Source organism: Oryzias latipes, chromosome 4, assembly GCF_002234675.1.
Source record: "Oryzias latipes chromosome 4, ASM223467v1".
Classification (NCBI taxonomy): domain Eukaryota; kingdom Metazoa; phylum Chordata; class Actinopteri; order Beloniformes; family Adrianichthyidae; genus Oryzias; species Oryzias latipes.
The window spans coordinates 31,823,916-31,849,599 of NC_019862.2; the positions used below are offsets into that span (position 1 = coordinate 31,823,916).

A 25,684-nucleotide genomic window follows, 5' to 3' on the forward strand; every position below is an offset into this window, starting at 1 on the left:
TCAATAGGTGAAACATGAATTTATTTGGCACAGTCTATACTACATATTTGCCAGGAAGCTCCTCTATCTATGAAATCCAAGCTGGAAGGGAAATCTTTGGTTGAGCTTCCCCAGGCACAGACGGACGTCCGTTTGAGTCCTAAACACTGAAAATAGTCCCACCTTCTTTACAGACGACAGCCGCTAGCTGGATAAAAATGGTGCCCAGCACATTTCAGAGACCCGTGTTGGCATTTCATTAGCGTGTCATACAAATATACATTTTGTCCAATTTGTCTCACAGAAGAGCTGGAAATTAAAAATGTTCCTCTTGCTTGTGGGTTTTTGTTGGGAGGAACATCATGGAGACACTAAACGCATCCTCTACATCCTTTGCCGTCATGACCATGCACAGACAGGGACACTGCAGACGTTACAGTAATGCCAGCTGAGGAGCAGCTACAAAGCAGACGATGGCGTCGCGGTGATTTTTGATGAAGCTTCAGGTGCATCAGGTACATATAGTTTTACAAACAACATCTCATCAATCGTCACATGAAAGAAGGCAACACATCCTGAAGAGCTCCCATGTCTGGCTCTATGCACAGGAAGAACATGGCTTTTGTCGACTTTGACATCACGTGTAAAATGATTATCCAACACAAACGTGACGACACACGGGGTCAATCCTTTCACATTCTAAGGAAACGACTGTTCTTCAGCTCAGAGAGAGCAGATCAGTCCGAGGAACCAGTCTGACGTCGCATCGAGCCGTCTGGCCTGTGAGGATGGGACACGTGTGTCCAACGTAAACATTTATAAGAAACCTTTAAAGTCACTATATACACACACACACACACACACTAATATTCACGATGTCAGTGACACCCCTCCTCTGTCTTCCACAAATGCACAGCATCAACTCCAGCTCAATCTAGATCTACAAATTCACATTCGGTACTGGCTATTTCTGGATGACGGCCGCTTTAATGCCCAGGTATCGCGTGGATATTCTTGTTGGAAACAGAACCTGTAGGGATTGGCGGTCTGCCACACGTGTGAGTCGGCACAATCGGGTTAAATGTCTGCTTTTACACAACTGCACAGCAACAACAGCTTCCTCATGGGAACAGAATACATTCATCTCATTAGTCTATGATCACTTAGATGCTCTACTTTCAATGATCTGAACATCCTGGACTTTGTCACCATCAATAACAGTCACACTGTGGGTTGCTGGGGGGGGTTATGGGACGATCCGCCTCTTTATTTGGCACATGTTCTGTTAACAGCACACCTATGTAAACAGGTTTCATTGCCACATACGGCCGTCCTTCAGCTGCAATGCAGACACACGAACGCCGTCCGTCGGGGTCACTTGTCCAGATGAAGTGCGGCGTTGCTCAGCCCTCAGGTTGGTGCTACTGTTGCTGAGAGCTCCAGCTTCTCTGAGGTCCTCAGAGTTTTAGCAGAGGTCGTCTTCATCTGTGTCACTGAGCAACTCACTGCCGTCAGCCGGGTTGGCCTGAGCCAAGGGCTTACGGAAATGCCCGTTCGGAACCTGCCATGAGTGTCTGAGCTGAGGGGCGGAGCTTATGGCGTGTGTCCGACCCAGGGTGGTGGCGATGGCGGTCTCAAAGGTGAGGGTCTCCTGTCTTTCAGCTGGGCTGGACTCCTTGTGAAACGGGAGGTGGGGCTCTGAGGTGTAGCGGTGTGGAGAGGAGTGGCTGGGTGCTGAGCCGCCGCCTTCAGGGGAGCTCTGACCCGCCGACAGGGGTCTGCTGTCCTTGTCAGTCCTCCAGGGGGTCTCTGTGGAGTCGCTGGGCCCATCGGGAGGGGGGCTTTGTTCCTCTGTGGGGGCTGGAGCTGTGGGGGAGGTGGAGGCTCGGCAGACAAGAGGGGAGTAGGAGATGTGAGGCCGCGGGCGGGAAGGTGTCTGAGGAAGCTGGCGGCGGTTACGTGGAGTACCAGTTTCTGAGGCCGAGTTGACAGGACTGACCGACGCGATCACCTGTCAGCACGTCAAACACAGAGCAAGAGTTCAGGCAGAGAACTGCTGGTCTGTGAAAAATGTCATCTGCTTTACTGCCAAAGAGTTTTAACACCTTTGAGGGTGACCACACTAAGTATTTGAAAAGTGTCATTCCTGATAATGAAACTGCTTAGAAATGGCATCAGAACCTCTTTTTTAAAGACCCCCTCCAATGAAAACTGTATTTTTTGTGTTTTTAACATGTTCTTGTGGCATTTTGATTCTGATGATGGAGGACATTTATAAAGAAAATTAAGCTCCAAATTGATTTCTGAGCATTTCTTTTTTCAAGTCGCTGTGAATCAGGAGACGCAGGCAAAACAACTAATAATGCTATTAAATGTCTCACTAGAACCCCAAACAATAATAATACTTCTTAATTTGTTAACAAAGGTTGTTAATAAATCTTATTAAGCTTATTAACACTGACACATTTGTCAGGAACCTATAATATCAATAAATGCATCATTAGCATCTTAAAAACATTGTAATAATAATGCTTCTAAATGTGTTAACTAAGTGATTTAATAAACCTTATTAGACTTATTGTAATAATAAATGTCTTACTAACACCCTATAAATTCATTTATAATGCTTGTTAATGTGTTAACAAAGCTTGTTAAGGAATCTTAATATAAAGTGTTACCGTGCCTTTTAAGAAGGTAGTAAAGAACAATTTAAGTCTACGACATTTACCATTTAAATCTTAATTTAAAGACTAAGACAAGAGTTTAAACTGTTGTTGTTGCTGAGATTGTGGAAAATAACAAGCTTTTATGCAAAACAACCACAAGAAACAATCCATGGCTTTGGTGTGCCGGTTCCAAGTCCAGACAAATGCAGAGTGTTGCACCAGGAAGGCCAGCCAACGGAAACCAAAATCAGAATACGTGAATTGAGAACATGGATGATGGACTGTGGTGGTCGTCAAAGGGAGCAGACAAAAGGCAAAGAAGCAAAAACAGCTTATAAGAAAAAAGTAATGGTAGGAAATGACATTCATTTTAGTAGTTTGGAGGATGTTCTTTGATTTATGCTTGGCTACAGACATTAAATAGGAGCAGTTTAGAGGTAAAGATGATCACATGTAAACGTGCAATGTCACCAGTAAACCTGACTTAGTACACATTTCTTAAATGTGTGGCTAAGATCAGCTGTGGATCATCTGTTTGTCAAAGATGAATGAAAATGTTTTAAAAACAGTTTTGCTTTGGGGTAATGATTAAATCGCTCGAGCAATAAGACAGTTCTACATGTGCAAACTTTCTAGGATTCAAAAATAAACACCATTTATCAAACATTGACACAATCACATGAGACGTGAATTATTAAATAAAGTAAAACAGGTTTTTATGAATGGAAAACGAGAGGAAAAACAAAGAAGCAGAAACCATAAATGTAAGGTTGAGCCTTTTTCTTTATGATGTGATTTTATGAGTATGAAAGAGTTGTAGTTAAGCAGCTTTACTGCCACCTACAGGACAACAGCCACTTTGAAGACTTTCAGTCGGGTTTAGACCCTACCACAGTACGGAAACTGCACTAGTTGAGTCTCTAATGACTTGTTATTGGCCTCAGAAAAGGGACTACTTTCTATTCTGGTCCTGTTAGATCTCAGTGCAGCCTTTGACACTATCGACCACAGTATTTTACTCCATAGATTAGAGCAGGACATAGGGATCAGAGGATCTGCTCTCCAGTGGTTTAAATCCTATCTGTCTGATAGGTATCAGTTCGTTAATGTAAATGGCCATTCCTCTCAGTGCACTCGATTCAACTATGGAGTCCCACAGGGCTCAGTCTTGGGACCGATCCTGTTTACGCTTTATATGCTACCCCTAGGAAACATAATCAGGAAACACAGCATTAAATTTCATTGTTATGCCGACGATACGCAGTTGTATTTATCCATGAAGCCTGACCAGAATGACCATATAGAGAAACTGAATGCCTGCATCAGTGACATCAAGACCTGGATGACAATCAATGACCTCCTCTTGAACCCAGAAAAAACTGAGGTCATTATACTTGGTCCTAAAAACCTCAGAGATGCTCTGTCTGCTCAGATAGTCTCCCTGGATGGTGTAAGTATAGCCCCCAATTCCACAGTTAGAAACCTTGGGGTTTTATTTGACCAGGATTTATCATTTAAGGCTCACATATCTCAGGCGTGTAGAACTGCCTTTTTTCACCTGCGGAATATTGCTAAGATCAGAAATTTTTTTTTTTTTTTTTTTTTTAACTTGTCCTGTCCAACAGCTAGGCAGACAGATGAGAGCTGAGGGCGTCTTGGGTTGGACATATTTTACTTTAACAAGAGGGGTTATTAATCTTCAGACAAACCAAAGGTATGTCTGAATAAACCCCTTTTGTAATTGAGGCCAAACTTTATTAATTTCAAACATGTCTGAAAATCTTTGGTGTTGGACCGGACGGAAAAGGAAAGAGGGGAAGAAGAGAGAGGGACGTTAGAGAGAGGGGGGGTAGGGGGTGATAATAGGAGGGGAAGGGGGATAAGACCATGAAGCAGCATAAAGCAACAAGTTTACTGGTTGTTAATCATTATGGTAAGGTTGTACACAAAACAGATAGTGTTCACACGCATACTTATGCCTTAAAACCAACTAGTGTGAAATATTTCAGTCATTCAGTCTGTTGAGCTAACACCTGTGCTCAGGTGAGTGTTTATGTTCTTCTAAAATGGATGGTGGAACGTGAAAAGAAGGAGGGAGAGTGCCCAGCCATCCCCACCCCAAGACCCCCACCGCACCAGCAGCGGCAGCCGGAATCCCCCCAACGCCACACGGGAACTGGCAGGGAACAACCGCCGCCCGGGCGACCAAGCCCGCCACCCAGGCCAGGGCCAGCAGGGCCGCCGCAAGGCCCCCAGAGCCAGAGAGCAGGGAGGCACGGAGGGAAAGAGGGCGCCGCCCCAGCCCAACCAGGAGAGCAGCCCCCCCGCCGCACCGGGAGAACCCAACGCAGGGCCCCACCGGAGAAGGACGCCCACAGCCCCAGACGAGCACCCCACCACCACCCAGGAGTTCCGGGCATCCCCCCGCCCCAACCCCAGGTACGAGCCAGGACCCCCCAAGGGAGACCCACTCCGCACTCCAGGCAGCCATCCGCCCGGCCCACGGTTGGTCCAGGGAGGAGCGAGGCAGGGGCCCGCCGCCCCCGCCCAGAAGGGGGGAACACCGGGGAAAAAAGAGGGCCCACAAGGGGTGTTGTAAATATGGCCCGACCAGGCTCGGCCACAGTTGAAAATTTGGCGGGGCCCAGCACTCAGGAGCAAGGACCAGAACCCACCCCCCAGGGACACGAACACCCCCGGCTCAGATGTAATGTGAACCCCCCCCACCGCGCGGAGAGAGCAACGCCGGGCCCAGGAAGCCGGCACCCCGGGGACACAGCCGCCGTTGCAAAGGGGCCCGTACCCCCCACCAGGGAAAAGGCAGGGGACAGATGGTCCTAGGTCCCACCTTCCTTGCAAAATGTGTGTGCGTGTATGTGTGTTTGAGAGAGTGTGTGTGTGCATGTGTGTGTGTGTTTATGTTGGGATGTATATATTGAGGGGGGAGGGGTGTGTGTACTAAGGGGGGTGCGGTTAAAATTGGCGGGTAGGGCACTAAGGGGACGTCTCCTGATTACTCACAGTGACGTCCCCTCACCCTCCCTACCAAGGGGCCCTAAATGTCTAAGGTGCGGTAAAAATTGGCGGGTAGGGTGCTAGGAGGACATCCGCTGCTTGCTGGCAGTGATGTCCAAGCACACCCCCTACCAAGGGCCCTACATGTCTAAGGTGCAAATAAAACCGAAAGAGGGGGGGCCCACTCCATACGGCAACCACAGGAGGGGGGTCAGGAGAGGGTAGATCAGAAATCTACTTTCTAAGAGTGATGCTGAAAAACTCATCCATGCATTTGTTACGTCGAGGCTGGATTACTGTAACTCCTTGTTAGCAGCGTGTCCTAAGAGTTCCTTAAGAAGTGTCCAGCTTGTTCAGAACGCAGCAGCTAGATTGTTAGCTGGAACCAGCAGAAGAGATCACATCACTCCTGTGTTAGTTTCGCTCCATTGGCTCCCAGTTGATTCCAGAATCAAGTTCAAGATCCTCCTGTTAACCTATAAGGCCTTACATGGAATGGCCCCGTCCTATATTAAGGACCTCATAGTCCCTTACCAACCAATCAGAACACTTCACTCACTAAATGCAGGACTGCTTGTGGTTCCTAGAATTAGTAAAAGTACAGTTGGAGGTAGAGCGTTTAGTCACCAAGCCCCTGTCTTATGGAATAAACTCCCAGCTCATGGAAGAGAGGCCGACTCAGTTTCTACATTCAAAGTTAGACTGAAAACATTCCTATTTGGACAGGCTTATTGTCAGACTAGTTAGTATTCAGAGATTATTTAACTTAATGTTAATTTGTTTAAATTAAACTTAATAATAACTATTTCTTTTAAAAGGCTGCTAGAAGTTGAAGCTGGGGTAACTATGGTGCACTGGGGTTCTGTCCTCTTTTCTTTTCTACTTCTACCCTTCCTCTCCTGTATTTTTGATCATCATTTAACATTTAGCTCTCCATGCTTCTGTTTGGTACAGTGATTCATGTATTGTCCCTCTTTTCCTCTCCCCTCCTGCGGAGTGGGAGTGCTTCCAGACTCCAGTTGGTTCATCCATGCTCCAGTTCCTGACCGTTTACCTCGCCGTTGCTCCTGCTCCTACACCTGGCTGTGGATCCTGCCTCTGGCTCATCTCTGGCTCGTCTCTGCTCTGTACCTGACTGAGTACCTCGCCTTTGCTCCTGCTCCTACACCTGGCTGTGGATCCTGCCTCTGGCTCGTCTCTGCTCTGTACCTGACCGAGTACCTCGTCTCTGCTCCTGCTCCTACACCTGGCTGTGGTTCCTGTCTCCGGCTCGACTCGCGCCTTTGACTGTCCCCACAACCACGGCTGGATGAAGCTCGTCTGCTGGACTTTATATATGTAGTTGTAGATTTAGATAAGTTAATTCTTCTCTAAGAGTTCTGGTAAATCGCCTGTCCGTCCTGGGGGAGGATCCCTCCTTCATGTGGGCACCCCTGAGGTTTCTTCGTTTTTTCCAGAATCCATTTTTTTTGGGAGTTTTTCCTTACCGCGAAGGGGGGTCTAAGGGCAGGGATGCCAGTATAGCTTAGTCAGTTTGTTAGTTCATTTTAGTATTTTTCTATTGAACTCTTTGTATTCGTGATCCTTTTGATTTCATGTTTTACTTCGAAGCCCATCGAGACGACTGTTGTTGTGATTTTGGGCTATACAAATAAAACTGAATTGAATTGAATTAAGTGCAGAGCATGTCCCTAAAAGATAACGTCACTCGAGCTGTTGTAGAGTTTCCATGTCAGCCTAAAACTGATGATTCTGACTAAAGCTGAGTTTTTACTGTAACCATCAAACCTCCGTCTGCAGAAGTATCTAACCATTATGATGGTCAAGTGGTTAACGGGTCAGAAAAAGAGGGAACTGACCTCTAAAGCTCCTCTGCCGGGGTCTGTAGGCGGCGTCTGGACTTATTCTTTCCAGAGAGTGCTGCTCCTGCCAGAGGCCGTTCACACACTGGTCTCCGATGGTGGAGAAGGAACGTTTCATGGACTTGGTGTCTGCTGACAATCCGGGCTTCATGCATAAGAAACAGACAGAAATATTGGTCACATTCCCTTCACTGCTGCCGTTTGATCCAATCATTTAGTTCCATTGCTGCCGGCAGGAACTATCAGGGCGATAGACGAACCTGGAGAAGATGAGAACTTCTGAATTTCTCCTTTTCATAGTGTTACTCGCTGCATAAAAGAAATTATGAAGGTGATCATTCTGAATTACCTGCGGGTCAATAGCCAGTCTCGGCATGGAAGATGCTCTAACTGATGCAGTGCGCTGAGGTGATTTACTGAGTGTCTGCTGCATCAGTTGGTTGTACTGCACTACCTCTGGCACCTGCACAGGTGGAGGCTGCATTTAGGATCAAAATGGAGTGATGCGGACAAAAAGCAGCGAGGGATTCACCAGCGTGTGCAAATGTTGATGGTAGTGAAGACGGTGGCGGTAGGGGTGGTAGGGGGAACGGTAGTCCGCATCCTCTTCTTCCTCCTTCTCCTGCCGGGAGCAGGGCAACTGCTGCACAAACATTTCCTGGGGGGAAACTGGGCTGAGCGCCACAAACCCTCCTCTGGTGCTGTGGGCACAAAACAAGAACAGGGTGGGACATCTTGCAGCAGAAAAAACCAAACACCAGAGGTGAAAACAGCAGTTAGGAGAAAAAAAGGTGAGAATTTACAGAGCAGATCCAGCGCTGTGCCCGAGGAACGACAGAGACTTCACATTGCATAGGATTTCTTGAGGAAGAGAAGATGCATCCATTCGCTGGAACATGGGAGCGTGTTTCTATGAGAGGAAAAAGAGAAATCCATCCTAGTTTTGTTTGTTTTGACTCAACATATCATGAAGGCAGAAAGTTTCTTAGTTGCTGCTTGATCAAACCCTTAGACGCAATTCAAAACAAAAAAAACCTTTATTGACTCACAGATATTTGCAGGCGTTCACTCTTTGCCAGACATACTGTTGAGAAGAACTATAAAAGCTGCAGAACTTGCTCCGTTTTTCATGTCTTTGACAAACCTAAAGCTGACTCGTGTAGCTCAGAGCTGACAGGTCAATAGGATGGATGGACGACAATGCCATTGTCAAGCAAAATTGGGACGGTCAGCACTCTTAAAAAGGTAAAAGATAATTAGGAAAAGGTCTGGTTTGTGTTTTTGTGCAGGACGTGAACATCAGTCCAATCCAGACCCACAAATCTCACCAGTTGATTTAAAAACTAACAGTCGGCTCAAACCCATGTCTTTGTAGATAGAAATTGCAGTTTTGCTTCGTGGCTCTATTTGCCTTTAACCTCTGCAGACCTGACATTTTGGCTTATATTCTCATAGCAGTTAATTCTATGTAACTGGGCCCCACATGGGCGGAAGGTTAGCTCAAATATTAGCTTGAGTCCTAAGAGGTTAAGCCATTTCTTCTTTTTAGGGCCGGGGTCTGCGACTTTCAAAGGACCAATCGGACCAGTTTCTTACACGAGTGAGAGCTGCAGATTCCCACTTCACCTTTATTTATACTTTTGTGGCCCTTAAGGTATTCATCCACAAATTGTAGCTGTTTTACTAGATTGTAAACTAGCTAGTTTACAATCATTGAATTGTTGTATTTTTTCTTTTACGTTTCACATCAGCAAATACAAGCTCCTTTCAAAATAAAATACACTTCGTGTTGATTCAGATCCTCCTGCTGCCGCAGATTTACTTGGATTATTAATACAAGTAGGTCAATTGTAGCACTTAGAGCACCTTTGGTGCTACCAGCAAATACAAACATTGGTGTAGAATCACATAAAAATGTCTTTGCAATTATACACTTTAAGAACTTTGAACAGACACTGTTCTGCAGCAGAGGATCAGAAAATGTGCTTTGAGCGTATTCTAATAATGAAACACTTTGACTGTAGGTGCCATGAATTAAGTTAGGTCTTTATTATGGGGATTGAATATTTTTTTTGTTTGGATTATAGTATTATTGGCGGTAATCACCTGGTGGCAACATCAAGTAGATTTAACTCACCTTTTTGTGTGTTTTTTCTTGATTCTTTGCTTTTTTCTATCATGTTATAATAAGTGGATTTAATTACCCCTTTCACTATTAAAAGTTCAAAATACGAACTTCATTGTGCTTCATGATTTGTTTGAGAGTTTCATTCAACAATCAGACCCAGCGTCAGCCTCTCAGCGACTCTTTGTTTTATGAAAAGATTCCGTTTAAGAAGCCTTCTGGGCTTCTCATTATTATTCATTATTTATTATTATCCTATGGATTACCATAGAATGGAATGTTTTTTCAAAAGCCCTTTTTGTAAAAGCTTTACTGGTTTTCTCATTTGATTTTTGTCATGTCTTGCTGCAACTTTGGGTAAAGCTGTTCTAAATTAAATTATATAATAGATTTTTTCTGTTATCCAGAAAACCTGAGCGTTAATCTGGTGTTTCCTCCTTGTCCGTCATGACTGAGTTGTCATGGACTTCTAGATAAGTCTGTTAAAACAACCAGATGCTTAAAAAAAGAGAAAATAAAAGTTGCAATATAAAATTTAATAAAATGGAAATACCTGTTCCTCTAGTTGCTGTCGCAACTTCTTGGCTTTGTTTTGTTTGTAGTAATCCATGATCATCATGGCAGCATAGATCTTCCCTATGGTCATGTCACTTGCTGCACAGAAAAGAAAAAAGAATGAGACTATTTCATATCAGAACTATTCTTTTTCAGTGGTGAGTTAATTGTTCTGAACGTCTGCAAAGATGTTACCTTTGTGAATCGGGACCAGCAGGTCCAACGCCTTCTGGGACAGATGAGGCCAAATAACGCCGATCTCCTTCTGCAGATCCAGATCCATCTGGTTTCTATCTTCTCCTCCTAAAAGCCAAGTGTGAAAGACATGTTCTCACACTGGAACACATTTTTAGAGGTGAATATGCAAATAATTTAAGGTGTCCACACTAACCTCTGGCAATCTTGATCTCGAGGGCGGTGCGGATCAGCGCCATGAGGGTGGATGTGAAGTGGACGCTCATGTCGTCATCCACAGGCATGTTCATCAGAACAAGTCTCTGATAGGAAAAGGTGAACACATTAGGGCCAGAAATGACTCGAAACTCAAAATTGTTTAAGTAAAATAAGATTGAAATAAGATCAATTTGATAGTAAATGTTTATTGATAAAGGCAGCAAACCATCTTCTCTGTGGGTTAGATCACAAAGCAGTGGCTGTCTCTAGTGTTTAGTCTACCTTATATGCCACCTTGGAGGGGCATTTCTTGCCCAGGCCTAGAGGTGGCGACATGTTGGTCAACATCTCATACATGTCAGTGTAATGGATGCGGCAACTGTGGGTGCCAGGAAGCCATGTAGATGAAAATGATGAGGAGGAGAGAAGAGGGAAAACATGGAAAAGAAAAGAGGCATTTGGGAGGGTGCATTCCCAAAGGATGGGGCAGGAAAGAAGCACAGGAGGGGTAGAGGGGTAAATAAAGGGACAAGAGTGAAAGAGATACAAGAGATAGGATTATTTCAGGCATCACACATAAGGAAAGAGTTAAGCAGGAGAGATAAAAACCTTTCTATGCCGAGAACCGAGCATAGAAACTGGGGAACAGGAGCTCAGTGGACAGGAGGAGCAAAGGAATGACAGCCTCAATGGATCTGGTTCCAATATCCATACTTACCTCTGCAGGAAGCTTCACTAGATCACACAACCTGAACCCCCAGATCCAAAAGGGTAGGAAGACACAGAATTCCCTCAAATTCCTCAACATTTTCCCCAAAGCTTTTATCTAGCAGTAAATGTGTTTATGATAGGATACGGGGCATCCTGTGTCTTAGTACCCCGAGACTACAGTCACGTCTTTAACCCGAGGAGGACGACCCCAAAGGTCAAGCAGGGATGGCGGAAAAGAAAGGAGGGATCAAGGAAGGATCCCACATGAAATAAGCTGAGGGGAGTTGGTGGACATGGGGGGAACCAAACCTTGCATGCCACCCTGTGGGGGCAGTTCTTTCCAAAGCCCAGAGGAGGTGAGATAGTGCGAACAACTTTGTACATCTCCTTATAGTGGATCCTTCCACTGGAAAGAACATACATGTCTTTAGTTGCCACACAGACACAGTAAGGTTGTTTTTTTACTCCTGACAATTGAGGAGAGCAGCATTTACATATAAAAATTAAATATTATTTTAGACGACCATCGTCTAAGTGCATCATTCTTTCTTTGAGTGAGAAAAATTCTGAGACCAAAACACCGAGTTAAGTATAACTTCAGAGGTGTCAGTGGAAAAATGAAGATATAAAAAGTGAGAAAATAAAAATACTTTTTCTTTAATTCCAGTAGATAAAATTGTGATATTTGTGAAAAACATCCTTGATTTTACATAGAAAAGGACTAAAGTGCATGTTTGCTGTTCTCATGTTTGTTTACAGGTTGATATTTTTGTTTAAGGCAAAGCTTTCTGCAGTTTTTAGCAAATGGAACGTCTGTCCGCCCGTCTCTCTGTCATTAACTTTTTTGAAGGATAGCAAAATAAAACAATCAGCTTATTTACAGAATTTTGTGTAAAGTTTTGCATTTTTTGTGAAAATGTAAAAAGATTGGATTGTTAATACAATCCCAAACGCATATTTGCAACAAATTACAATAGCATTACTTTACCTGCATGCTCACTGTATAGACAGGGGCTACGCATCAACCAGGGATGAAAGCGAGGCAAAGATAAAATCCCTGAACTTTTCTTTGAGTGATATGGCGGCCGCGGGGCGAAATTTTTGAAAAGTACATGGTCTTAGATGCATTCTGGTACATTCTGGCAGCTAGTTATTCACTTCTAAATCAAGAAACTAAGACTAATAGGAGCATCATGATTCATCAAAATTCAAACCCCTAGTTTTAATCGGCATTAAGGACTTGCTGGTTCTAAAAAAGAATTTGGATAATTGCTAAAAGTAACACAATCCTACAATCTAAGCTTTTCCTTAAGTCTGCAAAACATACAATTGCTAAAATATAGTAACATCAAAGCCCCAAATGGCAAAAAGAACACCAGTAACTATGATATTCTATAAAAGTACCTCATTTATTTGAAACAATTCTGCTTTAGAAATACTGTTTTCTCAAACTATAGTTACAGCAAAATATGGGATCTGCTTTAAACTCTCTTTCTATAACATAATACATCAATTCTTTAACACCAATACTTAGTAATCTGGGAAATATCAAAACAAACATACAAACAAAATTAAACATTGTAAACATTATTTTTTAAAGGAGTGTGGGACCAAACCACCAAATACTTAATAACTATAATTAATGTCAATAATATTTTTTTGAGCAAAACTGAACTAAATCATTATAATTAGGAAATATAAAAATTACATAGAGGAATGTATTCAAATGCTTCAGTTTTGATCAGTGTGGTCGGTTATTCTGCGGTCAGATCAAAAAAATCTACAAGGGGGGGGGGGGGGGGGGGGGGGGGTTCTCCTGGTCAATGGGGCACTGATCAAAGAAATAAAGAAGAAGATCCCAGACCAGATTTAACAAACTACTACAAACGGTACATACAAAAGCAACAGCATCCAAAAGCAACTAAAACGTCCCATCATTGGTCAATTTGGTCGGGAAGACAAGATAGCTGCGTCCATAGAAAAAGCGATCATGGTGAAATATAGAAAATAAAGTGAAAGTTCACCAATTATAGTCAATTTTTCCATCCGGAAAGCGATTTGTCCGTAGAGATAGGTGGATAGGTAGGTAGGTCGGTCGGTAGGAAGGTTGTTGGGTGGGTGGTTTAGGTAGGTAGGTTGTTGGGTAGGTGGGTGGAAGCCTGAACCGTCTGATGCGAAGCGGAGGTGGATAGGTAGGTTGTTGGGTGTGTAGGTAGGTAGGTAGGTGGGTGGGTAGTTAAGTAGGTTGTTGGGTACGTGGGTGGGTAGGTAGGTGGATGGGTAGGTTTTGGTAGGTTGTTGGGTGGGTAGGTAGGTAGGTGGGTGGGTAGGTAGGTAGGTAGTTGGGTGAGTGAGTAGGTAGGTTGTTGGGTGGGTAGGTAGGTAGGTTGTTGGGTGGGTGGGTAGGTAGGTAGGTTGTTGGGTGGGTGGGTGGGTAGGTAGGTGGATGGGTAGGTAGGTAGGTTGTTGGGTGGGTGGGTAGGTAGGTTGTTGGGTGGGTGGGTAGGTAGGTAGGTTGTTGGGTGGGTGGGTAGGTAGGTAGGTAGGTTGTTGGGTGGGTGGGTAGGTAGGTAGGTTGTTGGGTGGGTGGGTGGGTAGGTAGGTGGATGGGTAGGTAGGTAGGTTGTTGGGTGGGTGGGTGGGTAGGTAGGTAGGTGGGTGGGTAGGTAGGTAGGTTGTTAGGTGGGTGGGTAGGTAGGTGGGTAGGTAGGTAGGTTGATGGGTAGGTGGGTGGGTAGGTAGGTAGGTTGTTGGGTGGGTGGGTAGGTAGGTGGTTTGGAGGGAAGCGGCAGATCCAAAGGTGCAGACCTGAGATGTCTGGAGGGCCCTGTGCTAATGGGAGGGGCGGGTTTCGAGCCGCCCTGAGGGGTCCAGTTCCAGAGTTGATCTGGGAGGCTCACAGCGTGTGAGGGACGAATGGCACTGAGGACGGAGAGGACTTTGGCTGGGACGGTGGGATGCCCTGATGGAAGGAAGAGAGGGAAGAAATGCAGAATTAACCAGAAAACCTTAAACTTCCTTGAAGTTTTTGACAAAAGCCTCTATTTCTATCTACAACATTCTGCCTTTTAGTCTATAATTACACTGGTAACATAATTAAGTTTGTGTCTTAGCGGTTTTATTGTTATTCTGAGGGGCAGCACAGACTAGATTTTTCTTTCTTGCTGTGTGTTTGAGCACACATTTCACTGGCTCCACATCCTCAAAAACTCTGCAAAATAGTACCTGACGAAAAGGACTTTTCCTTTGGCTTAGTGAAGTTTGCTTTATGAACACTTCCCAATATGGAATGAAATGCACTCCTACAAATCAAACTGGATTTGATTCAGGTCTCAAAGTTCCAGCCACTTCCACACTTGAGCATTCCTGGCAGAAAAAGAGGAAAACATTCAGTTTCTTTATCTTTTCATGGTGGAGATGCTACTGGTCAATGGGGCACTGATCAAAGAAATAAAGAAGAAGATCCCAGACTAGATTTAACAAACTACTACAAACGGTACATACAAACCAGGAGTTCCCTCCTGTTCCTGGGCGGAACAGGAGGGAACTCTTTAGGCCTTTGTTTACAGTCAGCCACTCCGCCCCCCCCTCCGTACCTGCTGAAGGCTTCTCATCACCTCCTCGGTGACCCCCAGAAGACGATGGCCTTGAGACGAGCTGGCCTGGGCCGCCTGCAGAGCTGCCTGCCGCTCCTGCAGCCGGCTGCTCTCCTTCTCCAGGAAGAGTTTGGTCTTTTGGATGGACGCTCCGTGAGAGGAGATGTACTGCCGAACCCTTATAGAGACGAACCCACGTGAAGGTTTGAGAAACGGTGACAACACCTCATCATCATCACCGTCATCATTTCATTCCATTTCTGTTCAAACTAAGCAGTGTTTAAGGCTAAAATTAAGCTTCTCATCTGATTCCAGGTGGCTCATCCGTGCTCCTGTACCTGCCCGTGTACCTCGTCTCTGGCCTGCCTCTGCAGACCACCGTCTGGTCACTAGAGGGAGCTGTTGCCTCCTTTTTGCTTGGTTCTGGTTTAGGAGGAGCGCTGGGTGCTTCCAGCTTTTCCAGCTCACTAAAAGGAAGAAACTATGTAAAGCCTTGAAGACATAAAAGAAGCATTTTGCTTTATTGTGGGATTCTCAACCACACAACTCTTTATACCCTTGATGCCTCGCGATGCAAATACGCATGAAACCACTTCTGCTCCAAACTCATCTTCTGGTAGCATCTACTCAAAAGCAAAAACAGCAATGATGACCTTGCGGTGAATAAATTCAGGCATCAAGGGGTTAATAATTTCTCTTTTAGGGAGGGAGACAAAGATGATTCAGAGACCTGTGCAGCACCTGACTCTGCGACCCAGGCAGTTGCATCTGTCCTCCAGCAGTGCCACCTTGCCCTCCAGCCACTCCTTGTCCTCCTTGGCTCTCCTCCCTGGCTCTGTCTATTTCCCCCTTCAGCTTATCCTCCTCCTCCCTGCCTCGATATCTCTCCTCTCGGAGTCTGTGGATGAGGTCCCGGGCTTGGGCCGTCTGCTCCTCCCCCCTTTGCAGCTCCTCTCTCAGCTGGTCGTGGTCGCGGATCACACTGGGTCAAGTCTGAGCAGAACGGGTGAGGCAATGCGGATGGCCGAACTGCGTTTGGAATTACATGGGGTAAAGTTAGCACCTGTGTCACTGACAACAGGTGAATATGGGCCACTGCCTCCAACAGATCAGTGCGTGGATGCAGAACAACTTTCTCCAGCTAAACTCAAACAAGACCAAAGTTATTATTTTTGGCCCACAAAAACAAAGAGAAAGTCTCAACAGCTACCTTCATTCTCTGTCTCTTAAACCCTCAAATCAAGTCAGAAATCTTGGGGTAATCATGGACTCTGACCTGAACTTTAACAGCCATATCAAGTCAGTAACATCAGCGGCATTTTACCACCTGAAAAACATTGCCAAAATCAAAAACATAATCTCAAAGCGAGACCTGGAGATACTTATCCATGCATTTGTCTCCAGTAGGTTAGACTACTGTAACGGCCTGCTCACCGGCCTCTCCAAACGAGCTGTAAAACAGCTTCATTACATCCAGAATGCTGCTGCTGGAGTCCTGACCAGAACCAGGAAGTATGATCACATTAGTCCTGTGCTCAGGTCTCTGCACTGGCTCCCTGTACCTCAAAGAATAGACTTCAAAGCAGCTCTGCTTGTGTACAAGTCTCTCCATGGCCGAGCACCAAAGTACATCTCTGACATGTTAGTGCCATATGAACCATCTCGTACTCTGAGGACCTCAGGGGCCGGCCTCCTGTTGATTCCCAGAGTCAGAACTAAACAAGGGGAATCAGTGTTTCAATATTCTGCAGCTAAAATCTGGAACAGCCTCCCCGAAGTCGTAAGACAGGCCTCTTCTGTGTTCATGTTCAAATCTAGACTTAAAACATTTCTGTTTAGCCGTGTATATGACTGGAAGGTCCTATCTGCACTTTTCTTTCCTTTCCTTCCTTTATTTTTAAATCAATTTTCAAATTTTTTTTTTCTTTTAAAGTAAATTTCACGTTGATTATTTCTATGATGTATCGTGATTTTGATGCAATTTTCTGTTTTGTGAAGCACCTTGAATTACTTCGTGTACGAATTGTTCTATACAAATAAACTTGCCTTGCCCTGACCTGGCAATCCACTTCCTCTCCCTCCAGCCGTCTTCTCCTCCTCTTCAGATCTAGTGCCTGACAGGAGAGAGGGTGAGGAGGGGGTTCTGCTCTGAGCAGACGTGAACCTCTTACACATACTTTAGTCTGCAGCAGGACCTCCTGGTTTTGGCAATGATGCCAGCGCCCCCTCTGACTGTTTGGGTTCAGTTTTAGCCTAGAGTAAAGAAGAATCTGACTCCCAGCCTCACACTCATTCACCTCCTGTTGTACAGCTTTCATTTTCTGCTCCGCCTCCCTCCGGAGTCTGGACTCCTCTGCCTGCAGCTCCTCCTCTGCCTCCACCTTCAAACGCTCATGTCCTGCTTCTTCCGAGCCTCCACTTCCTCACGTGCCGCAGCTCGTTCCTCCTCCAGAGCAGCGCACAGCTCCATCAGCATGGCCTCCCTATCCTCCCTGAGCACACCAGAGTTATAAGGGTTTATGGCGGGGGTCTGCAGACCTCCACACGGCTTGATTCCTTGAAGCCACAGTCTCACGTCACCCTTCAGAAAAATAAGAGGTAGGGCGGTCGACCTCTGATGTTCAACTCCCACCTTGGCCACCTCGTGTATTGAAGTGTCCTTGGGCAAGACACTGAACCCCACCCTGCCTCTGGTGGAAGGTTGGCGCCAGAGTTCGGCTGTGAAGCCGCCATCAGAATGTGAATCCGTTTGTGACTGTAAGGCGCTTTGAGCCTAGGAAAAAAGTGCTAAACTATTATGCGCCATTTAGTATTTATCTTATTCTTACAATTATGATAAATAGAAATGATCTGTTGATGTTTATGCATAAAAAACATTGTTTTTGTTTTCTAAACATAAAATATTTCATCATTTTAAACAGAGGGTCACATGACTTCTCAAAATAAAAGACACCATGAATCTCATCAGATCATTTCAATGTCGCTAATGTAGTAGTAGATGGTGTGATGTCATCAGCCATTAAAAAAATACCATACTTCGTTCATTTTATTGTTGTTGGAGCATCTCAGCCAGAAATGTGCAAAATAACAAATTCAAATTAAATCAGTGCTAATTATGTGACTCTCACCATATTTTTGGACCGTCTGGCGCTTCTAAAATCCTTGACTTTTCAGCAATAACAGACAATAATGATAATAATCCACCGTCAAATCTGCTGCTCCTTGAGGATGAATTCCGCTGACTAAACTCGATTAATGTTTCTGTGGTACACGGCCTCAAAAACGTGTCAAGATGTTCTGCTTCAGTAAACTCCAAAACTGACGGGTTGTTTGACCCTAACGGCCACCATAGTCAGAAGCCTGGCGGAGGGAAACGGGCGGCTACTATTTGCAAACGACTTGAAGAAAGTTTCCCTCATCTCATCTGCTTTCTGTCACCTGATGCGCTTCATGGGACGAAAACACACGTTATTTGAAAAAAAGGGGGGGTTAAAGTGAAAGTTTATTTGTGGCCCTGGCGGAGCCTGAGGGTGCAGATCCTGGATTTGGGGGTCTTTGGGGACTTATTGAGGGTGTGATCTTTGTGATTTGGAGCATAACAGAGGCATGTTTAAACCTCTGGACGTGTTTGGTTACTGCGCGTGTGCGGTGAAACGTCTGAGTCTCACTTGAGTTTCTGTTGCTGCTTCTGCCTGTCCTCCCTGAGCTCCTCCAGTGTTCGGCTGCTCTCCTCTTTCAACCTCGCCTCCCCCTCTCTCCTGTGGAACAGGAGTTGCAGAGTCCTGGGCACAAAAACACCCAGAGTGAGCACTTTCACGACAGAGAACGGTTGAGTCTGACCTGAATGGACGTAACAGCGGACATCATGGCACACCTAAACCTTTCATCACTTTCTAGCCTCAGCTTCCTCTCTTCTTGCTGCTCTTCTCTGGCTAGCTCCTCCTTGAGGAGATGCATCCTCTTCTCCTCTTCCTTCAACATGGGCTCCTTCTCCTCCTCTACCACTAGCTCGGCGTCCCTCCTTCTCCTCTCAAGACTCTTTCCTTTCTCTAAAACTTGTCTCTCTGTTCTCCGCCATCTTGCAGTCTTCTTTCTTTCCCATGCTGGTTTTCTTCTGGCTAATCCTTGGCTCCAAGTCTTCGCGGCTCTCTTGTTTTTTGAAAGAGCTCTCCTCTACATTCCTGGCCGGTCGGCCTCGAGATGTTTCAGGCCTCTGCAGGAAGCTGTGGGCCTTCTGCGGATGGAGGACATGGGGCTCGGACAGGGAGGACTGAGACGGGGTTGGGCTGGCCTGATGGAGAACGAGTCGGTCAATGTTCTGGATGGGAGGCTCTTGGTCTCAGCTCAAAATGTGCCTAAAAAGAAGCAAAACAAAGAGGGCAGAACGTTCAGCATTTTCAAAAGCACAACAATTTGAACATGTCAACTTAAAATAAAACCGAACAGAGCATTATCTAAAGTAAATGTTCCAGCCGAGAAATGTTCAACTTTGTAGAACTTCTTCTATATTTCCTTTAGAACAGCTGAAATCGAATTAGTCCTCCAGATGTTTTCTACTCGTCTAGTATTTGTATCATTTGACAGACTTTCTTTTGCTCTGGACAAACAATGTCAGCTGCTTTCAGCATACATTCTTTTACAAACTCCCCGTCACTGAAGGGCTTAGTTTGCTGGGCCAAAGCCTCAAAGTAGCTATCAGCTTCTGTCACATCTTCACTGGATTCAGCCATTTTTGCTGTGCAGCATAGCCCCGTTGTAGTTGTTGGAGCTTATTGCTGTACTCCTCGCCGGTACATTTGTCTTAGTGTTTTTATGATTTGTAACACAGTGAATATTTATATTGAATTCTTTAAGCGTTGCATTTACCTGCTTGCACATCAGACACTGGGCTTTATCCATTAAGTACCACAAAGTAAGTATTTGTCCACTTAGCTTGAAAACGCCTTTTCTGCTCGCCAACACGTTTTTCCTCAAAGGAACCTGCTCTGGCTCTCTTTTATTGAGGGCCACACAAAATCTTACCGTGGGTCGCCATTGGCCCCCAGGCCACATTTTGAGAACCCCTGGTGTAAACCATCGACGGTATAAAAGAACTGGACTGAGTGACCCCTCCCCCCTGGGAGCAGCAATCAGATCAATCCTCAATTAAAGCAGGTGGCCTCATGGTGAACGTTTGAAGCATTTAACAGATTCTCCCGAATCCGCCTTCAATGCTTGGGGTGTGGCCTTCTGACATGCTCAATCCTGATTGGAGAGTGGTGGCATTGGAAATGTAGACCATGCTGAGTCCAGACTGGAGGGCAGCGTTCTTCCTGGGCTGCATTTAAAGGCTGCTGAAGTCACGGCGCCGCCACAAGTGCTGTCCAAACTCGACGACTCCTACCAATGCGGCCAACGAATACGGCCTTCTTTTTCATGATTTTAAGAATTGGTCCGGTGTATTTTTCTATGCTGTCCATTTCCCAAGATGCATTGCGGCCGAACCCAGAGATTTTCTGACAGTAATGGCGGGCTGTGAAGCGGGACCTGGAGACGGAAATAATTACGCCTTTTTATATTTAAAACCTCCAAGATGAAAAGTTGGATCAAATAAGCCAGGAAAACTTTGAGCTCCATGCCTGGTTCACGACTGCTTTCTGTTTAGGACTCCCAGTTGCTAGGCGACAGGACATTTACCAATGTAATGGCTGGAATTATCTAAAGGCTAGACTTGTCCAAATTCACAGCAGTTACCATCAGACCTACCCGCTCGACGAAGGACCCGACCAACGGCGCCCGGGAAGACCGCGGCCCTTGAAGGACGCAGCCCTCCAACGGCCTCAGATCGACATCTCAATCAAGGATTACTGAGGACATCTGGTTCCAACATGGCGACAGACGTATAGCGGGAAACGGCGACTGACATGACTAAACTTGGCTGGAACCAGAAGTAAGGTGGGTTGCACGGATGACGTCACACGCAGTCCGTCCAGTTCTGCTATACAGTCAATAGTGAAAACAGACAGCTCTCAGTTAGGGGTGATGGGAGGGGGGCGCGGGTTTGCTCCGCATCAACGGCCCCCCTTTTCAATGAACTTTTCAATGAACTCCTGTCGCTCTGCAGAAAATATTCAAATTCAAATTAAACTTTATTCATTTAGCGCTTTTCATGCTTCATAGCATCTCAAAGTGTTTCCCAAAGAAAGAATAAAACAAATAAGATAAAAATATATATATAATAGTTAAAATAATAAACAAAGTAAAAAGAATGTAATAATCCAGTTCCGGGTTACGGGCAGGACGCGTGGCGTGCCTCTCTGCGAATACAACTATCTTCAAATTACTTAAAAAGTTGATTTTCTCCAAAAAAGATAGCTGACCATGCCCCCGAAGAAACCCCAGGAATATGAAGAGCTCAAAAAGTCTCTTGACATTATTCAAGAAACGCTGAAAAGTTTTATGGATCAAGTGTCGGCTAAGCTAACACCGCTCTGGGAGATGATGGAAGAGTTCCGAAGATTTCGGGCTCAAAACGAGCAGCGAGAAAACCGGGTCGAGATTCTGGAGAAAAGACTGGACGATGTGGAACAGCAAGTAAGGATGAATAATGTCATTCTCACTGGAGTACCAATCAAGCCTCGAGCGAAGCTAAATGCAGCTGGAGCTAGCACTGCTAATGCTAGCGTAGCTAGCAGTTCTAATACGGAGTTCGGTGCAGCGTCGCTGGAGCAGCAAATACTTTCATTTCTCACATCTAAAGGGATTTCCCTGGATCTCAATACCATCGAGACCTGCCACCTGCTCTCCAGGAGAAAGGAGACGGATAAACCAGCGATCCTCATCAGGTTTGTGAATCACAAACACAAGCTAGCTTTGATGAACCAAAGGAAACAACTGAAAGGTTCGGCTGCTTATCTGAACGACCATCTGACCAGAAGGAATGCTGAAATCTCAAAACATGCACGGCTTCTCAGGAAGCGTAGATTGAGAACACTTGGGTTAAAGGCTGCAGGATTTACGTCAAACCGCTCGGTCGAGAGGACCGGGCCAAGGTTCTGGTCGTGAACACCATGAAGGACTTTGAGAAGTGCTTGATTACGGTTGTCTGAAACAACGTGGAGTAACAAATCAAAGAGCCAAATAATTTCAAGAAATATGACACCTGGAATCATAACTTTCTCTGTATGTCTGACGTAACCTGAATAACAGCAGAGTTCTGACATGCAGACAACTTGACCTCAACTTTCACCGCAGTTGATATCAGCTGAAGAAGGATATGGACCTGAATCTAATGTCTGCAGACATAACATGGAAGAAAACTATTAACTGTTTAAACCCAGAAAATCGGCTGTTATCAGTAAAAGAAGAAATGCCAACCTTGGACAATTCGACAGTTTATGGACCCTTTTTATTTTTCCCCCACAGCATTACTTTATTATATAAAAAAAATAAAATAAAAATACAAAAAAAAAAAAAAAATACAAAAAGAGTAAAACAATTGATTAATCACCTTTGAAAATTGTTAAATTGATTGACTTTTGATGATAGTACTTCACTAGCTCCTAAAATTGATAAATTGATTCAAAAATCTTTCCTAATGTAGCATAATTTTGCACACGTTTTTAACTTTTGATACTTGATGAAATTTTTGCTATGAAAATTCCTGAAACAGTGTTGTGTCTATTTTACTGATATAGTATTATGTTTTAAAGCATGACTTTTAAAAGTAACATAATTTGCATATATTTCAGATGCTGCATTTGCCATGTTGATTTCTAAAATAGTTATTTTTGACGTAGTACTTAAGTAATTCATCTTTGGCATGTGCTTTATTGATACCTTATGATTATTAATTCTGTCTGATAAAACCTAGGAACCGGATATTGATAAATCATGTAATAAAATGGTTATAGTATAACGGGCTGGGATTATATAAATTCGCTTCCTTCCACTCCCTTTCAAGCAATATTTATTAATTATGTCTAATTATCCTAAGTTTGATTAGTTACTGTATGAATGTATAACTGATGATTATATTGTTTTTGTGTATTATTTCTATTTGATTGCTTGAAATAAACCATTTCAAATCAAATCAAATCAATAATAAAAGCAAATAATAATAAAATAAATGAATTAATAAAAACACGCAAAAACCCAACACATACACATCCCTCCTTTAAAATAAAAATTTATAAAATCAAATAAACATGTGGACAAGTAAAAACTATGTAAAAGCTTTACTAAAAAGATGTGTCTTAAGTTTTTTCTTGAAAACCTCCACAGTGGCTGAAGCCCTCACGTCCTCAGGCAGGCTGTTCCACAGGCGAGGCCCACAGTGCTGAAAGGAGGCCTCGCCGTGAATTTTAGTTCTGACCTTTGGGACCACTACCAGACCTGCACCTGTGGACCTGAGGGGCTCTGGGAGGGTCATAGACTAAAAGTAAATCTGATAAAAATGAGGATCCAGTTCCATGTAAACTTTTATAAACTAATAAAAGAACCTTAAAATCGATCCTAAAGCTGACAGGGAGCCAGTGCAAAGACTTCAAAATTGGAGTAATGTGCTCCTTCTTTCTGGTTCTGGTTAAAAGGCGTGCAGCTGAGTTTTGAACAAGCTGCAGCGGGTTTATAGTATTTCTCTTAGCACCAGAAAGAAGAGCATTACAATAGTCTATCCAAGAAGTTATAAAAGCATGGATTAATATTTCAGCACTGGCTTGTGAGAGAAAGGGTCTCACTCGAGCAATATTTCTAAGATGATAAAATGCAGTCTTTGTAACTTGGTTTGCGTGTGCTTCAAAGTTAGGATCTGCATCTAAAATCACACTGAGGTTTTTTACTTTATTGCACACATTCAGATTAAAAGTTGATAAATAGGATTGGACCCTTTCTCTCTCAGCTTCAGGACCAACAATTAAAATGTCAGTTTTGTCTTGATTTAGCTTTAAGAAGTTCTCTCCCATCCATGTTTCAATATCTAAAACACAACTTAAAAGGTCATCAATGGGTCCCATGTCATCAGGAGACACAGCCACATATAACTGGGTGTCATCAGCATAACTATGAAAGTTTATGCCATGTCTCACTATGTCCTAGAAAACAACACAGGTTTCTGGATTATGTCTAAAAACAGCATCATCATCATGAAAAGACCACTGGGAACACTTTGAAAGCAGATCCAAAGATGATCAGAGGGGTATAAAGAAAGAGTTAACTGGGGATACATTTCTATCATAGTGAAAGCGATCTCTATCTCCATTTCCACAGAGACCTTAAAACAACAGAATACCGGCCTGGAGCGCTGCTCTTCCTCTGCCTTCTTCTTCTCCCGTTCCCACTCTTTCCTCTCTGTCCACTGGGCTCATGGTTCCAGACAGGTCGCTGATGTCCAGAACCTTCTGTGACAGCTCCTAGTCACAACATTTCAATCGGTTTAAAAGTTACACTGTCAAAGAGTTGAATGTATGACTCGGTAGTAGAGTCCAGATTACCTTGACATCCAATGAGGAATGAGCCTCCTCAATGTTTTTACTGGTCTCAGACTCCTGCATTGACACACACACACAATTCACTCAGTGGTGAGAAAGTTTTCTAACATAAAAACGGTGAAGCGTGGGAAACGAGAGAGAACTACACAGTCTCAGAAGCTGAGGCAGACTGACGGATATTCAAAAACACAACCAAGACCAAGTAGTGTGTGGATTGCACAAGCACACAACCAAGCCTTCTGCAGCGCCAGTGCAAGCTCTGGAAGGGAGGGGGGGGGGGGATGAGGGGGGATGTCCATGAACAGACGGCAAGGTAGGGGGGGGTCTTAGCATGCCATAACTAACAGATCATGCACTGGAAATAAAATCATAAGGTTAGTACGAATGTATAACAAAATGAATGAGTGGTAACGCGGTTCTTGGTGTTTCTGCTGTCCTTTTACAGCCAAACTCCTCTCTTCAGCTGGAGCTGCAGCGCTGCCTTCACTGTCCTGCCACAAAAAAACATGCAAATGGAGGCGCAAAGCTTTCTGAATCAGTATCAGGAAACACACAATACAGAAGACTAAAGCTGTAAAAAGGTCTACCTTGTACTGCAGACCTCCTCCAAGATGAGCCAGTTCCAGATGACGGTCCTTAAGTGGATCGTCTGATTCACAATCACTCAGCTGTGAGAAAGACGGAGCAAAGACGGAGTCCAGGTCTGTAAGGAACTTTGATTTTTCATAGCAAAAGAAACGGAACGCACCTCTGTTTGTGACAGCTCGTCTTTGTCGTTGTCTTCATCATCTAAGCCAGAAAAAGCAGGACACAACTTCTCCTGTCTGCTGCCTAAAATGCTGGACAAGCCAAAGTTTTGAAGACCCTGGAAAAAAGGAACATGAGAACAGAGCACACAACAGAGAGAAGGAAAACTCAAGGATGCCTCCTGGACGCCTCCCTGGAGAGGTGTTCCGGGCATGTTGCACTGGGCGGAGCCCCCGGCTGGCCTGGGAACGCCTCGGGGTCCCCCCAGAGGACCTGGAGGAAGTGGCTGGGGCGAGGGAAGTCTGGGCATCTCTGCTAAGACTGCTGCCCCCGCGACCCGGTCCCGGATAAGCGGAGGAAGATGGATGGATGGATGGATAACACAAAATAAGATGAACGAGGACCCTGGTGTAAACGAGTTGTGTTTAACTTCCTCGGGTACATCCCTACGGTGGCCCAGAAGGGTCACAAGACAAGACTTCAGATTTCCAAACACAACACAAAATAAATATGTCTCACAACACAACACTTTAACTCAAAACACAACACTTTAACTCACACGTGGAAT

General features: G+C 44.6%; 1 protein-coding gene across 1 annotated transcript; it reads right to left on the reverse strand.

The window, feature by feature from the left end:
• Positions 1-25,384, reverse strand: LOC105354027 (voltage-dependent R-type calcium channel subunit alpha-1E). Its single transcript, XM_023954606.1, has 24 exons — positions 25,118-25,384; positions 24,957-25,037; positions 24,373-24,426; positions 24,153-24,291; positions 18,777-19,257; positions 18,571-18,684; positions 17,441-17,675; positions 17,080-17,394; positions 16,960-17,016; positions 15,633-15,931; positions 15,459-15,525; positions 15,241-15,369; positions 14,903-15,080; positions 14,532-14,672; positions 14,115-14,268; positions 11,616-11,712; positions 10,594-10,699; positions 10,398-10,505; positions 10,201-10,301; positions 8,326-8,432; positions 8,055-8,223; positions 7,872-7,985; positions 7,520-7,667; positions 1-1,990 (listed from the first exon to the last, which is right to left on the reverse strand). The coding sequence occupies exons 16-24, from the start codon at positions 11,688-11,690 to the stop codon at positions 1,935-1,937; spliced, it is 984 nt and encodes a 327-aa protein (XP_023810374.1). The 5' UTR covers positions 11,691-11,712; positions 14,115-14,268; positions 14,532-14,672; positions 14,903-15,080; positions 15,241-15,369; positions 15,459-15,525; positions 15,633-15,931; positions 16,960-17,016; positions 17,080-17,394; positions 17,441-17,675; positions 18,571-18,684; positions 18,777-19,257; positions 24,153-24,291; positions 24,373-24,426; positions 24,957-25,037; positions 25,118-25,384; the 3' UTR covers positions 1-1,934.
• Between the last annotated feature and the right edge of the window lie 300 nt (positions 25,385-25,684).

What these genes read in the sequence shown, in the direction of transcription:
- LOC105354027 (XM_023954606.1), bottom strand. Translation starts at nt 11,690, where the DNA reads ATGTACAAAGTTGTTCGCACTATCTCACCTCCTCTGGGCTTTGGAAAG. An exon ending in CGAGATCAAGATTGCCAGAG is followed by an intron (nt 10,506 to 10,593) that starts GTTAGTGTGGAC and finishes CTTGGCTTTTAG; the next exon opens with GAGGAGAAGATAGAAACCAG. An exon ending in ATCAACATTTGCACACGCTG is followed by an intron (nt 7,986 to 8,054) that starts GTGAATCCCTCG and finishes CCACCTGTGCAG; the next exon opens with GTGCCAGAGGTAGTGCAGTA.